Here is a 15,205-nt window from a genome sequence, read left to right as displayed (position 1 = left end):
CTTTGTCTGTCAAATAAATAAAATCATTTAAAAATAATAATAATAAATAATAATAAAGTTCCAAAGACAGGGGTGTGGCTTTTAAGAGTTCCAAGGAGAAGCTCACAGATTTCAGTGGCCCTTCAAGCAACCCTTCACCTCAAATAGGTGAGGCATACCTTGACCTTCCTCTCTGTGTAGGGTAGTGGGATAACTCACTTCTCCTTTCCGAGTCAGTATTCACAATGAAAAATGCAGATAATCTTTGAATGTAGTAATTTTTAAAGTTCCTCTAATCAGCAGTTTCCAACCTGCGGACCAGTACAGCATGGCCTGGGAATTTGTTACAAGTACAGGCCTCCCTTCACTCCTACTGAATCAAGACTCTGGGCTAGGTCCCCACGTCTTTGCTTTAATAAGCCCTCCAGAGGAGTTTAATGCTCCAGAACAGGTGAGGACTAGCCTCTTTAAATTCCAGTGAATAGATGAGATAAAACTACCTCTTTTGTGGGAGATGACTAAAAAGAGCTTAGTAGCAGACTTGGAACATAATGGCAAGTACAGAAGAGCTAGGGCCGTCATTACGATTATGATTATGGTTATTTTATGTTAGTATCATTGGCAATGTCATCCCAAGGATCTGGCATACACTCCTGTGAGACAGGAAGTCTTGTTTTCAGAGGCATTGGGGACATTTGTCAAAATAAATAATACTTTGATTCAACAAGGAGCCTCCTAAATAGTATTTAACATTTTTACATAATACACTTGAATCAGTCAGAAGCGTTATTTAAGACTGCTTTTTGGCTCCCTTTATGACAGGGACTCTTCTATCATGTGGACACTGAAACCAAAGCAAATGGTAAGAAGGATCGGTGCAGTATAGAAACATTTTCAGAGAAATGAGAAAGCAAAAAAGTCATACAAAAATTATGATGTAGTTCCACAAAGTTATATCAAGTGTGCCTGCCTCTCCTGCCTCCCCTTCCACCTCTTCCATGTCTGCCTCACGGGCCAGTGAGACTTTCCCCTCCTCTTCCTTCTCCTCTCCTCCTCCCACTCAATATGAGGACAATAAGGTTGAAGACCTTTATGCTGATCCAATTCCACTTAGTGGAATTTTTTTTTATGTTTTTTTAAACTTTTTTATAACATTAGTTTACACACTTAAAAACAACTTCACTGGGAAGACATAAATATGTCTATTGTGCTTAAATGCAGAACTTTGAAATATATAAGGGGAAAATTGACCAAACTCAAGGATAATACACAAATTTCAGTCATAACTAGGGATGTTAACACTTCTTTCTAATTGTTAGAACAAGCAAACAAGAAGCAAATCAGAGTGCAAAAGATTTATCTTGACTTAATGGTATTTCTTAAAACACTAGATCCAACATTAGTGGAATACACTTTTTCTTTTTATAAAAGGCATGGATGAAACATTTATTCTGTCTTAACTCAATGAGGTATATTTCAGGAAAAGTGGCTGACTGTTATTTTCTTTTTTAATTTCAATTCAATTTTACTAACATACTATATTATTAGCTTCAGGGGTAGAATTTAGTGATTCATGAGTTACATACAACATCCAGGGCTCATTACTTCAGGTGCCCTCCTTAATGCCTGTCAACCACATACCCCAACACCCCAAGAACCTTCCCTCCAACAATCCTGTTTGGTTTTTATAGCTAAAAGTCTATTATGGCCTCCCTCTTTGTTTTTATCTTTAGTTTTCCTTCCCTTCCTTTTATGTTTTGTTTCCTAAATTCAACATAGGGGTGAAAGCATATGGTATTTTGTCTTTCTCTGACTTATTTTGCTTAGGATAATACCCTCTAGTTCCATCCATGTCATTGCAAATAGCAAGATTTCTTTCTTCTTAATGGCTGGGTAATATTCCATTATGTATATACACCACCTCTTCTTTATCCATTCCTCTGTCGATGGACATCGGGGCTCTATCCATAGTTTGGCGATTGTGGACATTGCTGCTATAAACATTGGGGTGCACTTGGCCCTTCAGATCACTATGTTTATATTCTTTGGGTAAATAGCTAGTAGTGCCATTCACTGGGTCAAACATGTTTATTTTTCAAGTGAACCGGATGGGGGCACCTGGGTGGCTCAGTTTGTTGGGCAACTATCTTTGGCTCAGGTCATGATCCTGGAGTCCTGGGATCGAGCCCACATCAGGCTCCCTGCTCGGCGGAGAGCCTGCTTCTCCCACTCCCTCTCTCTCTGCCTGCTGCTTTGCCTACTTGTATCTACCTATGTCTCTGTCAAATAAAAATAAATTAAAAAAAAATCTTCAAGTAAACTTGGAATGTCCTTGAGTTAGGTATTTATTGGGTCAAAATGTGTTTCAACAAATTTCCAAAGTTGAACATAGATACAGTTTTTTTCTCTGAACATGGTGGGATTAAACCAGAAACCAATAACTAAGATATCTAGGAAATCTGCAAATATTTAGAAATAAAGGAAAACATACATTCACATAACCAGTGGATCAAAGAATGAACAATAAAAAGTTAGATATAATTTGAACTGAATGATAACTGAAACAAAGCAAATAAAAAAAATTTAAGATTTTATTTATTTGACAGAGAGAGCACAAGCAGAAGAACCAGCAGGCTAGGGAAGAAGCAGACTTCCTGCTGAGTAGGGAGTCCAACTCTGACTCCAGCACTCGAACCCAGGACCCCAGGATTATGACCTGAGCTGAAGGCAAAGGCTTAACAGACTGAGCCACCCAAGTAACCCAGAGGAAACCAAATTTGTAGAATGTGGTTAGAGCAGTGAGTAAAGGAATGTTGCATCTTTAAGTGTTTATTTTAAAAAATAAGAAAGATCTAAAAACTTGGATATAACTTTCTATCCTAAAAAGACAAGAGAAAGCACATTTGTTACAAAATAGAAATAGATAACAAATATTGGTATGGAAATGAAAATAGCACAGAATATTAATAAAGCTAAAGTTAGAGTTGTAAAAGACTAATATAATTGATAAATGTCTACTAAGATCAATCATGAAATAAAAAGTGAAATTTTAATTATCAATATCCGGGAAAAGGGAGAACATTGCTATAGATTAGAAGACATACAAAGGATAAGGTGATTATAAACACCTTTTTTTAAAAAAGATTTTATTTCTTTGACCGAGAGGGAGACAGCGAGAGAGGGAACACAAGCAGGGAAAGTGGGAGACGGGGAAGCAGGCTTCCCAGTGGAGCAGGGAGACCAAGTGTGACCAAGTGTGACTCAATCCCAGGACCCCGAGATCATAACCTGAGCCAAAGGCAGATGCTTAACGACTGAGCCACTCAGGCGTCCCTATAAACACCTTTTTAGGAAGAAAATTGTAGGTTCAAAGATTTCTCCTGGTGAATTTCATCACACATAGAAGTTATGATACCAGGGTCCTATAAACTCTCAGACAATAGAGAAGGAGGTACATCCTCCAAATCCATTCAATGAGGTTAGCACAACCTTCTTACCAAAATATAATAATAAATGTACAGATTACTATTCCTCACAAACACAGATATGGCAATCTTGAACATTACTAGAAAATCAATCATAACCAAATTTAAAAAGATCCTCTAGAATGACCAAGTGGAAGCAGAAACTTGCAGCAGAAACTACAAGGTTGGTTTCCTATGTAAAAGCAGTCAGTGCAACTGACCATAGTAAGAGACTAAAGGAGAAAAGCCATCTGCATTCTCAAAGCTGTAGGGGAAGTAATTGATGAAGTTGACCATAGCTTTCCAAAAGGTCTCTGGTAAAGTAGGAATTGGAGGGAATTTCCTTCTCCCGAAGGCAGAGCAAGGTTAAGTGACCAGGAGAGGTTGTGCCTTGGGACCTGAGGCCGTGACAGCTGAGCAGATTCTGCCCCAGCTGCAGCGCCTCTCGTGTCCTTGCATCTGGGAGAAGAGTTCCCACGAACAGCTGTGTGGTTGTCCCCAGGCTACAACACATGCGACATGGGATGATGTGGGGCGACTACTGCCTCTGTCTTCCACCTTCTGAGCAGCCTGGAGCCCAGGGTGGCCTGTGTGGGCCTCAGGAGAGCAGCCAACTCAGACCTAGTGGGCGGCGTGGGACCCTCACAGGGAGCCGGGGAGCTGGGCATCGGGACTGGAGAAATGGTCATCCATGATGCCTGCTTGATGAGGGGGCTCCAGTCAAGGGGTGCATGCATGAGCTCTGGAATCAGACAGACCAGCTTCAGCCCCCGCCTTCACTCCCACGTGGGACCTCCTGAAGACCCCCGAGGGTTCGTGCTGTTTGTCACTTGTCAGATGTGTAAAAGGAAGTGAAGAGAAGCCAGCTGCCTGGAGGGATGTGGTGGGGTACAGCACCTGGGCAGGCTAGGGCACTCCAACGGCCCCCACTGCAAAAGCATTACAGCACACGTGGCGATGCTTAAGACTCACACTTTTCCAGGACTGCAACAAGGCTGTCCTTGTCTTGCTCCAGGACTAGAACAGACCACAGACAGCTTCCCTTGTAAGCAGATGTTCCAGAAACCAGACCCACCATCACGGAGGAAAGGTAGGATGTGAGGGGAAATGGGTGTTGCCTGTGGCGGCCGCCTGAAAGGAAGAAGCCGGGAAAAATCACTCCCTGTGTGGCTGGGGCACTCCTTATCCCCCTTATCGCACATCCAGTGAAGCCATTCCCTGACTCTGGGTGCACCTTTTCCCGTCAGAAACAGAGCCCAACATCAACAGTTCCCGTGGCGTTTCTCCCGCACTGACCTAGAGTGAGCCAGGCCCCCAGACCATCCAGATGTGGGGTGCTCCAGAGCCTGGCTCTGAGCAGGCTCTGCTTCCTCTGACCCCAGGAACAATGGCTAGTGGAACTAAGAGACACAGAGTGCGTCACCTACAGCCCAGGGCCAGATGCAGAGGAGACCTCAGACCCAGAGCCCCAGCGGTCCCCCTGCTGCTGGCAACAAGCACCAGCAGTCCAGAGTGTGCCCACATGCAGGGGGAGTGTGGGGGGGCGGTGGTAGAGGGTGAGGGAGGGGTGGGGAGGAGGAGGAAGGACAGTCCCCAAGCCCTACAACCAGGGGCAGAAATCCCATAGGGACTGGAGAAGGGCCAAGAGCCCCACCCTTTGCCCTCTGGTGCCCTTGCTTCCGCCTCTTTACTGGACAATCCTTTCCTGTCACACATTCCAGTGATGAGTCACAAGCATCGGGCTCCACAGCGCAGTTTTCCGTGGAGGAGTAGGCAGTCGGGGCACATCCAAACAACATACCGGGTTCCTGAGATCAGAGGGCAAACACAGCTCTTCATGGGCAACGTAAAGCAAGCTTCCCTTCCTGACCAGCTCCTTTCCTCAAGCCCGGGGCCATTCACCCGTTCATCCAGACCCGTGTCCCTCCTCCACTTCCACCAGTGCCTCACTTTTCACTGACCCAACCATCCCTGCTTCCCCATCTCTTCCCCCGGGGCAGTCAGCACCTCTGTACAGGTGACCTCCCCGCGTGTTCTGGACCTGGGTGTCACCACGTGGGCTCAGCTCCCCATTCCCAGGCTTTTGCCTTCTGCTTTCCCTAAGGATACACTGTTGTTACCTCCTCATTAACCGGGACCCGCCAGGGTGGAACCTGTCCAGTCTCCACCAGTCCACCTGCCGTATAATCAGGAGCCCGACCCCAACTCTGAACCTCTGCCTGAGCCCGGGAGTCACACTTCCGTCACATGTGGGGTCCTGATGGGCAGGAGCAGAGTCACCCTCCCCAGTGCCCCCAACTTTACTAGCTGGTCGGTCCCTGTTGTTGCAGTAGCCGACTCTCCAACTGGCAGAACAACAGCCAACTGAACATCCAGGCCTGCCTTTGACTCTGATGAAATTGATATGGCTGCCAGGCCCCTTCCCAGGCTCCTTCGGATGAACCCTTGCACCCGGCTGCTTTGCTACCTCTCACCCGTTGGGAAACCTGGCCTTGCAACACAAGCGGCAGTCTGAACCTCTGCGTCCCACCTTTGGCATCTTGGCAGCCAGCCTCATCTGCTGATGTGGGGCCATCATTGGATGCCCGGCACTCGGCAAGGCTCAGCTTTGCTAACGTGACTCCAGACCATTTCCTTTCAAGGCATCTGCGGGTCCTTTGGCTAAAGACTATTCTAGGGCCAGCGTGTCCCCCCAGGCCCCAGCTCCAGGACTGAAGCACTCTGCCTTAGTGCAGGGCCGAGGGGGACACTCCGTACCTAAGCTCATGCTGGGGGAGTCTGAGACCTGAACCCTGGAGTCCTGACAGCCTGCAGAGCCTCCATCCCACCTGGAGACAGAGAACCTCCCCTGGGAGACACAGTCCTTCCTGCCCAAAGTCACACCAGCCAGAATCCCCAGGCCAAGCACACTGGTCCCTCCAGCAGAGATACCATCGCTGACAACAGACACGACAGAAGACACTTGGGCTGGTCCTCCCGTCCCGGCACCTGCAAGCCATCGGCCAAAGCCCTCAGCCACAGTGAGAGCGGCCACACCACACCTGTGCTCGGAGCTCCATCTCCTCCCACGTGCAGTCCGGCCCCCGCGCTCCACTCGTCCAGGGCACAGGGAGAGTTCCAGTGAGAGGGTCCAGGACGAGAACTGGCGTGGAGAAGCTGCGTTCCCTTTCTCTGTCTGCTGGGGACCTGTCTGGCCAGAGCCAAACTATTCCGGGTAGAAAAGCTACCACCAAAGAGAAGAAAGCTGGGCCTGAGGATGCTGTTGTTCGTGCTTCTGCCAGATGCTTCTGGGCCACCTGGCCAGGGTACCTCTGTTGCCATCAGAGGGGCCAGCACCACGGGTGTGGCTGGAGAAAAGACTGTCCCTAACACATTCTGGGCACCTGGCATCCATGCAGACAGGGGATGGGGAGCGCCGTGGGAGGCGACAGCACGGGAGCTGTGGTTGTGCACACTCCCTGTTCCACCAGCATTCGCAGCAGCTGGGGAGGCTCATGGCCAGAGCATGTGGCTACAGTCAGATGGGACAACGTCACTTTTAGGAAGACACCTGGGGCGTGGCCTTCATTCAGACCACTGGAACCTTCCCGGCCGGGATGTCCCCCTTGACTTTGTAGGAACGCACACGACTGAGAAAATACCTGAGCTTGGGGCCTCATTCGCCTCCCGTCGACCAGATCACAGCTGCCTCTTCAGCGGGTCCAGCAAGGAGCAGCCTTGCCTTGCGGCAGCCTTGTCATCTATCCAGGGACTCCTTGTGGACACGAGGGTAGGACCACCAACCCACAGGTCATCTTCTCCTGCAAGAACCAGGATCTCGGCAACTAGGAATCAAAAGACTACTCTGCACATGGCGGCAGCCACAGGCCCTCACTCCCGGGTTTGCTCTCCTGGACACAGGCTCCGGTGCATCTAGTTCCATCAAAGAAACTTAAGCTGCTTTCTGTTTTCCTAGAGCCAGCCAGAGGCCCGACAGCTCGGGGTGTTTGTGCATGTTTCTGTGCCTGTGGGGTCCGATGGCACTGGTCGGAGGACACACTGGCTTGGAATGGTGCACTGTAGGGAGAAGGGAGAGAACCGTAAATACCAAGCGTGCAACAAACACTCTGCTTTCCACTCTTGGCCTGGAAGGCTCGAGCTCTAGGCTGGTTCTCCTCTAGTCTTAAAACCGGCAGGACACCCACTGCGGCCTGCAGCTGCCCCGGGCCTCCCCCCAGTTGGTTTCAGTGGGCCCTGACCTTCTGTTCCCAGACAGAACATACACGGACATACGTTGTTCTTGTTAATCGAGCCTCTGCTCATGTGTTTGGCTTCTTCAGCTCGATGAGGGAAGCAGAATTGACCTGTACAAGTGGCAATGTGTTGAGCCCAACGTCACTGTGCAAAGCTTCCATGGCCCAGGATGTAGGCTGCAGAGGCAGTACCGCTAAGGCAGCAGGAGCTGACTTCTGCAGTCTGCTGTGTCAGGGGCAGCAGCCCAGAGGGAAGCAAGGTGCGGGGGCGGACACAGGGCATGGCTCTCCCTCGCCTCTTCCTTCTGAGTTTCTCCCCGGATGCCCGGCTTCCGTGGAGGCCACACCAACTTGTAAGCCAACCACGCTCTACCACTGTAGTCTGTGGAAAGTAGCTTAGTGTCCTCGTTCATTTGCACTAGGCCAAGCATCCACACACATTCACACGCCACCCAGGGAGAACTGGCTTGGTAGGGAAAAGGAAAAACTCAAGTCTCTTTTATAATTTTTGAAAAGTTTCAGTCAAGGATCAATATATAGATACTGTTCTCATGCTGCCTTAAAGCATCTGACTGAGCATTTTCCTCTGAAAGGGGAGTCAATTTTGTCAATTGCTTTTCCTGCAACCAAGAGAGGATCCTATGGCTTTCTCCCCCAGTCTCTTAATATGGTGATTGTACATTAATGCAGTCAACAGCTGGGTAGGTTCTATTTTGAAAAGCAAGTCTTCCTCCCATCGAACCCTCTGATATGTCAAATGCAAGAGTTAGAACGTCATTCAAGCTTGGCTGGCCTTGGAGTCAGGCCGTGTCTCCACTAGACTTTACTGCTAAAAACAGAATCTTTTCTAACTCATTTTGCAGCCCATAAAACCACCTTAAGCTGGGGGACAGCAAAAAGGCCAGCCTTTCCCTCAGCTTCTTACCTGTTCTTTCATCAAACATTTATTTGGGGCTGACCCTAGGCTTGACATTGCGGCACACCCTCGTGACACAACGTTTAAAGGCGTCTCTTGCTGCACAGGAATTTACGATATCGAGAGAGTCTGACGAATAAACCAAATATTACTGAGGAGGGGAGACTGGTGGGGATTTCGAAGCTGGTAGGAAGGATGTAAAACCAAGGGTGGGACGGATGGAACTTTACATTCGAGAAGAACCAAGTGGCCTGGTAGAGAAGGACTACTTTCAGGTCAGGGAAATATCACGTGAAAAGGCAGGGAAGGAGGAGCAGTCATGACCCAGTGCCCACCACGAAGAATATTCTCTCTGACCACAATAGAATTAACGTAGCATCAATAATAAGATGAGTAGAGCCTCCTCAAATACCCAGACATAAAGCAAAACATATTCTTTCAGAACCAGTGAGTCAAAGGGGAATAAGAAAAAAATGGGACAATAAAGTAAATGATAATTAAAACGAGAAGGTAAAAATTTGTGAGAAACAGCTAAGGCAAAGTGTGTCAGGAAACTTTGTAGTTTCATGTGTTTATATGAAAAAAATAAGAAAGAATTAAAAATAGTGGTTCAAGTTTCCATCCTTAGACAAGAGCCATTGGTTTAAATAAGATCCAAAATAAGAAACTGAAATTACACAGTGCTGAAAACTAAGCTGACAGAGGAATTTTTAAAATATTGATAAAACTCACAAACCCCTACTGTGACTGAAGGGGAAATTAAAAAAGAATTCATATTTTATGAACATCAGGGCGTTATGACAACCCAACAGGAAGACAGGAAAATGGTAACAAGGATGTTACCTTGCAAGGATGACATTTCTGCCTCCAAATGTTTTGTGTTTTTCCCTGATGAACTCTAGAAAACCTCTAATGACATTATTTAACAGTGCTATCCAAATTCTTTCAGAAAATAGACAAGGAGGCAACTCTTGCTAACCCACTCTAGGAATCCAGTGTTAGTTACCCTCAGCCCCAAACTCACCAGAAACAAAAGGACAGGAGAATGCCTCTGATGGCCCTGGAAATCTTTGATAACCTTCTCAGAAGTCAAATCTTCCCAAATATACAAGCATGATCTAGCATGATTAAGTGGGCTTTTTCTCAAGAACGTAAGGTTGCTTTGAGTGATTAATAATGCATTAATGTATGATCATCAGATTAAGAGACCAAGGGGGGAAAGTCATAGGATCCTCTCAATGGTTGTGGGGAAAGCAATTGACAAAATTGACTCCCCTTTCAGAGGAAAAGGCTCAGCAAGGTAGGAATGGGAGGGTTTCACTTGTGTGATAAAGCCCATCTACCAAAAAACTCCAATTAACGGCACAATGAATGTGTTTACCCTCTGATCAGAAACTGGGAAGGGATGAGCTTTGTCTCCACTTGTCGCCACTCAATATGTTCCTGGATTTTGGAGCTAATGTCGAAGGTAAAGGGAACTACTCAAAGACCTACATGTTTAAAAAGAAGCAAAAGTGCCTTTCTCATAGAGGATGTGATTGTGCATGTAGAAAACCAATCTACATGTTTACGAAGAAGCTCCAAGAAGGAGGAAATGAAGTGAGCCAGTTTCCTGTGTCAGGTCAACATACAAAAGGCAACTGCTTTGTCTGTGTGCTACCAAACACCAACACGCGTGTAATGCACACGTACAATATATGTACAGATCCATATATCCTACTTGTGCCCGGGAAAAGGTCACACTGCTATGTTGTCCATTTCAGTCCGGACCCTGAACGATGGGCCGTGGAATTATTATATGGGATGTGGGTGCCCTTGGGTAAAGCTCTTAAGCCAGGCTAGATCCTGTCTCCTGTCCTTGGACCTGGGAGATCATTCACAGACAGCTGTGTAGTCGGCTGCCAAGTCTTCCCAAGACAAGAAATGCCTGGCGGTGCTATGCTGACTGCTGTTACTCTCTGCAGAGGGAAAAGAATGAGAAATTCAAGGCATGCAGATGAAAAGGGAAGTCAATTAGCTTTAGTCATAGAATCACGATTCAGAGGAAACATTACTGCATATGTAGAAAATCTTAAGGAACCTACAAAGAAGCTTCCAGAATGCGATAGCTATGTGATCATAGCATGTTCTGTAAAGTACCAATGTACTACTGAAAAATAAACTTCACAAAGCCCACACAGTCCATAGGAATAAATTAGCAAAAGCTGTGGAAGATCTACAGCCACAAAACTATAAGAGGGTGGTTGCAAACATGCTCTTAAAAGTCCAGAAAATAGATATTATAGGCTTTGTGGCTCACAAACCTCAGTCACATATTTGTGCACGTGCATGTGTGTATGCTACAAGTACTTTCCATTGTTGCATGGTTCTTTGCTCTCTCACCTTACAAAAACAGGCTGTGGGTTGAATCTGACCCAGAGGCCTCAGTGTTGGCTGCTAGTGGAAAATATTGCATAGAGAAATTTAGAAAGACCTCATATATGGAGATGCATACCGTGTTTGTGGCCTAGAGAAGTTAATACTGGCCAATTGTCCATTTTGACCAGGACTCTGAAACCTCATCTATGGGGTTATTCTGCGAAAAGTTGGTGCCCTTGGGGTATAAGAGTTTTCAGAGCAGGGGATCCTGTGCCCACCTGATGGGCCTCCCCCATCCCCGCCCTGGAGGAAGACAGCTCCCAGCCAGCCCTGTGGTTTGCTGCAAGAGGCAATCACAAGAGAGCTCTGCCATGGAGATGTGCTGACAGCTGTGGTCCCTGCCCACATCCTCGTATAGCCTAAGGCCCCGTTTGTCAAGGCCCACTTAGAAGAGTTGTGCCCCTAGCTAAGTACCTTAAGGTCTTAAGAAAAAAAAAAAAAAAAAAAAAAAAGGACCACCTGATGTGTAAGTGATGGGGAGTCACCAGGGTCTGGTGGGTCCAGGCTGATCTGTAGAATCAGACAGCTTGGGTCAAGCCCTGGCAGGGCCACTACTGCCTGTGTGAGCTGAGGAAAGTTCTAGGCCTCCCATATGGTTTGGCCAAACCTGTAAAGCAAAGAGAAGAGGCTCTGACCTCCAGGAAAGGGTGATGTGGGGCGCCGCCTGGGAAGCCAGCCCAGGGGCTCCTCTCCTACTAATGGCTCGGGCCTTCCCAGGGTGGCAGCTGAGGGGGCGGCCCCAGAGAGACTCCCAGAGGTCGGGGCCCGGCGCCCTGCGCTCCCCGCGGGCGGCGGCGGGGGCCTGGCATAACGGCTTCGGTCCGTGGCGGTTGGAAGGACGCGGTTGGCGGCCCTAGCGGCCGCTGCTGCTCTATCCCGGGTCCCTCACCGCACCGCCCCCAGCCCCCGTATCCCGGACACTGCCCCTGCCGCCGCCTCCCTGGAGCCCTGGGTCCCCCAGTTCCCTGGCCTGCGCCCCCCACCTTCCCCGGCATCAGGCTGTATCTAGCACTGCCGCTGAGTCAGCTCCTCGCTCAGACGGTCGCGGCCCCGGTACTCCGGACGACCGGTACTGTCCTCGGTGACCCAAGGGAGAGAACGGAAGACCCAGGGCCCAGACGCCAGGCGGCTGTCCGGAGCCAGACGCACAGGAGGCCGACCCACTTCCCAGGAGCCATCCCCGCTGTCCCGGACGGTACCCACGGAGCGCGCGCGTCAACGGGTGCCACCAACTGCAGCCCAGTGCGCAAGCCTCGAGGCGAGCGAATCCCGTTGTCCTCGCCTCTTGCCCTCGCCTGTTCCTCTCCGCTGCATTTCGCTCCAGCCAGCCCTTTGAGCGCGGGTTCTCTGTCCCCCTGGCCAGTGGCCCTTCAGAGCCTTGGAGAAGGGTTCGCTGGCCACCGAGGGCTCTGGAACTAGGGCACCTCGCTGACTTTTCTGCTGAGTCCAGGGATTCCTCGCACACAGGCGGCTCCTCCCCAAAGCTTCTGCAGCCAGCGGGTGCCATCCAGTGTCCCCCCCCCCCATTGGGCCTGGGTCACCCCTGTCCTGCCCCTCACTTGGCATGCTTGCAGGCTCCTGGGTCTGCACCCTTCCTCCCCTGTTGCCTGGCAGAGCTGGGAAAGGTCTCATCTCTGATCCTTTGTCAGGACAGGCTGGGACCACCCCCTGGACGATCTGAAAGGGCGGTGGGAGCCCACAGTGAGAAGCTAAGGGTGGCGGCCACTCTGGGACTTTGTATCTGAATCCAAGATTCAGCCCAGCTTAAATATGTGTGTTTGGTGGTCTCAGGAGGACAGGGAGGGGATGGCATTAGGCCTAAGTTCAGAGGGGTGCTTCTAGGCCTCAGGCAGGCAGGAAAAGGGCAGTAGAGCCTACCCTTCATGCTAAAACTGGTTTTAGGAGGAAGACTCAGGGAGCTGAGCATTGCTTGTCTCTGAGCCCTTCCGGGAAGTTTTGCTCACCAGGCTCTCAGACTGTAATTTGTCTTCAAGGCTTTAAATCTTTTCTGCTTTATGATTTTGGATGAGATCAATTGTCGGGCTTTCAAATAACCCATTTGAGGATTCTGCCACCCGTACTAGGGGGAGAGGACCTTGGAGGGCTTGTGGGAAAGGAGGTATTTGTTCAGACGGCTCTCATCATGCCACACGGCCTCGATGTGGTTGGCTTGGTCCACCGTCATGGTTTCGTGGCAGGCCCTGGTCAGCCTGTAAACCTCTGACATTGACCCCCCAATCAGACCCCTATGGAATAAAAGTCCCCTCATCTTCAGGAATATGGGCATGTGACTGAGGCTGGCATTCATAGGGGAAGTCGGTCTGATTGAGCCCAAGGTAGGCGAGATGGAGAGTCCCAAACAGGGAGGCGAGGATCTTCACGCCCATGTGGTTGCTGAAGCTCATGTCCACATCCACGCACAGGAGGTAAGCCACCTCCCGCCACAAGCACCACTGGGAGAAATTGCTGATGGTCTCCGTGCAGTGCGTGGAGACGTCCTGCCAACGGGTATAACTCGGGACCTCGAGGATGATGATCTGCTTCCCTTCTTGTTGGCTGAGATGAGGAACATACTCTGGCTTGTCAGTGAAGATACAGTAGTTCACCCTGTGTCCCACCAGGAAGTACGTCTCAGCGGACTGCAAGAACTGCTTTAGGAAGATCGTGTAGGACCTCACAGAAAATACAGTCGATCTGAGGGTCGTGGTTCAGAGCTGGAACTGCTCATTCACGATGTCCGTGTTGACAGTCCCCTCCCAGATGATGGGAGCCATCCAAGGGGTCATGACAAGGACATCTTTCCTAGAGGGTGTTAGACCATCTGGTTGAGGATACACCATTCTTGATAATTTTACACTTTGCAGGCCGTTGCGTTCTCTCACAGGCATGCTGACCTTACCCTGATGCTTTCCAGCTTCCGGCTTCTTGGGTTCAGGTAACCCTGATCGCCAGAGAAGGTCATGATGGGCGTTAGGAGAAGAAGCGAGGCCACTTGATGAAGCGAGCAGCGTTTCCGTGTCACAGTGAGGATCTGGAGTCGCTGGGCCATGACTGTGTGACTGAGGATGCACTTTTTGTCTCCCCCAAGATACGAGGGTACTTGTCTCTCCCGACTTCCCCCCCTCAGTGGTCTCCCTGAAGCGAGGTGAAGCTGATCGCCCGACCCTAAAACATCCACACTCACACTTTCTGCTTACTAGTCCAGCAGCCCAGGCTATCCTGAGGCCTGGGCCTGCACAAGTGGGCACCTGGGCATGGGGACATCGTGGATGCCCTGTGGACAAAGACAGGATCCAAGGAGACCTTGATAAATTCAGGTTTCGTTTGAGGTGCCGTCAAGAAACCAGGTGTCAGGTCTTAGTCAACAGATAGCTGAACTTAAGGACCAGTGTACAGGAGACAAATCAGAGCTCGAGCTCCTGAAACAGATTCAGGCGGCTTGCTCAAGAGAGACCACTGAGAAGGTCAAGGCCAGAGATTATGATGAAATCAGGGCAGGGCTGTAGCCCCCAGATCCTGCCCAGAGGGTCAGGACAAATGCTCTGGCCTTCCCTTGGCCCTTAACTGCTGTGAGTTAAGCACCGAGTTTCCTGAAAAAAAATCCACAAAGTCAAGATCAGACTGTCTTCAAGATCATATCCATGCAGCTAACATGGGCCATCCTCCAGAGGCCTGATCTGGAAGACGCGGTGAAGGGGACAGAAGATCTACAGGCTGGAAATGTTTATCCTTTTTTCTCTTAATAATTACTTAAAATCCATAGCATTTGCTTTTTATACTACTGGCCTTACTCTGTTGTTAGGATTAGGCTGCTTAAGTGTGCACCGTCTTATTCAATCCTTACAATAAGTTTGGGGATGGATGCGATGTCCTCCACCTCATACAGATGCAGGAGAAACAGCCTCTGAGAGGTGGGCGAGTGGCCCGTGAACACGCGGCTGGCTGGTCAGAGCTGACAGTGCTGACAGCGTCCCACACCCTGCCTCATGACCCCTCCACCCGTCCCAGGGCTTCAGGGAACCCAGCAGAGGATTCGCCACCCAGCCCAAGTTTTGCTGACACCTCGGCCCGGCTCACGAGCTCCCCCTGCAGACACGCCGCCTCAGAGCTGGCCTGCCTGGGTCCCTCCAGTGTCACAGAGAGCAAGCATTAAGCTCACAAGGGGCAGAGAGTCAGGACAGACAGCCGCCCAGGAA

The 15,205-nt window shown here is 49.5% G+C and overlaps 1 protein-coding gene and 1 long non-coding RNA gene across 2 annotated transcripts; both read right to left on the bottom strand.

Moving 5' to 3' along the window:
• Nucleotides 1-2,315: 2,315 nt before the first annotated feature.
• LOC131818764 (uncharacterized) lies at nucleotides 2,316-12,216 on the bottom strand. The gene is made up of 4 exons (XR_009348930.1): nucleotides 11,993-12,216; nucleotides 11,469-11,616; nucleotides 7,085-7,499; nucleotides 2,316-5,251 (listed from the first exon to the last, which is right to left on the bottom strand). It is a non-coding gene; the product is annotated as an uncharacterized LOC131818764 (long non-coding RNA).
• An 873-nt stretch (nucleotides 12,217-13,089) lies between these two features.
• LOC131818655 (histo-blood group ABO system transferase-like) lies at nucleotides 13,090-13,897 on the bottom strand. Its single transcript, XM_059153287.1, is given in 2 exon segments — nucleotides 13,090-13,264; nucleotides 13,266-13,897. Coding segments are annotated over 2 exon segments (807 nt in total).
• Nucleotides 13,898-15,205: the final 1,308 nt, after the last annotated feature.

Source organism: Mustela lutreola, chromosome 16, assembly GCF_030435805.1.
Source record: "Mustela lutreola isolate mMusLut2 chromosome 16, mMusLut2.pri, whole genome shotgun sequence".
In the NCBI taxonomy this organism is placed as follows: Eukaryota; Metazoa; Chordata; class Mammalia; order Carnivora; family Mustelidae; genus Mustela; species Mustela lutreola.
Note: the sequence above shows the minus strand (reverse complement) of the source record. Positions and strands in the feature narration are given on the sequence as shown.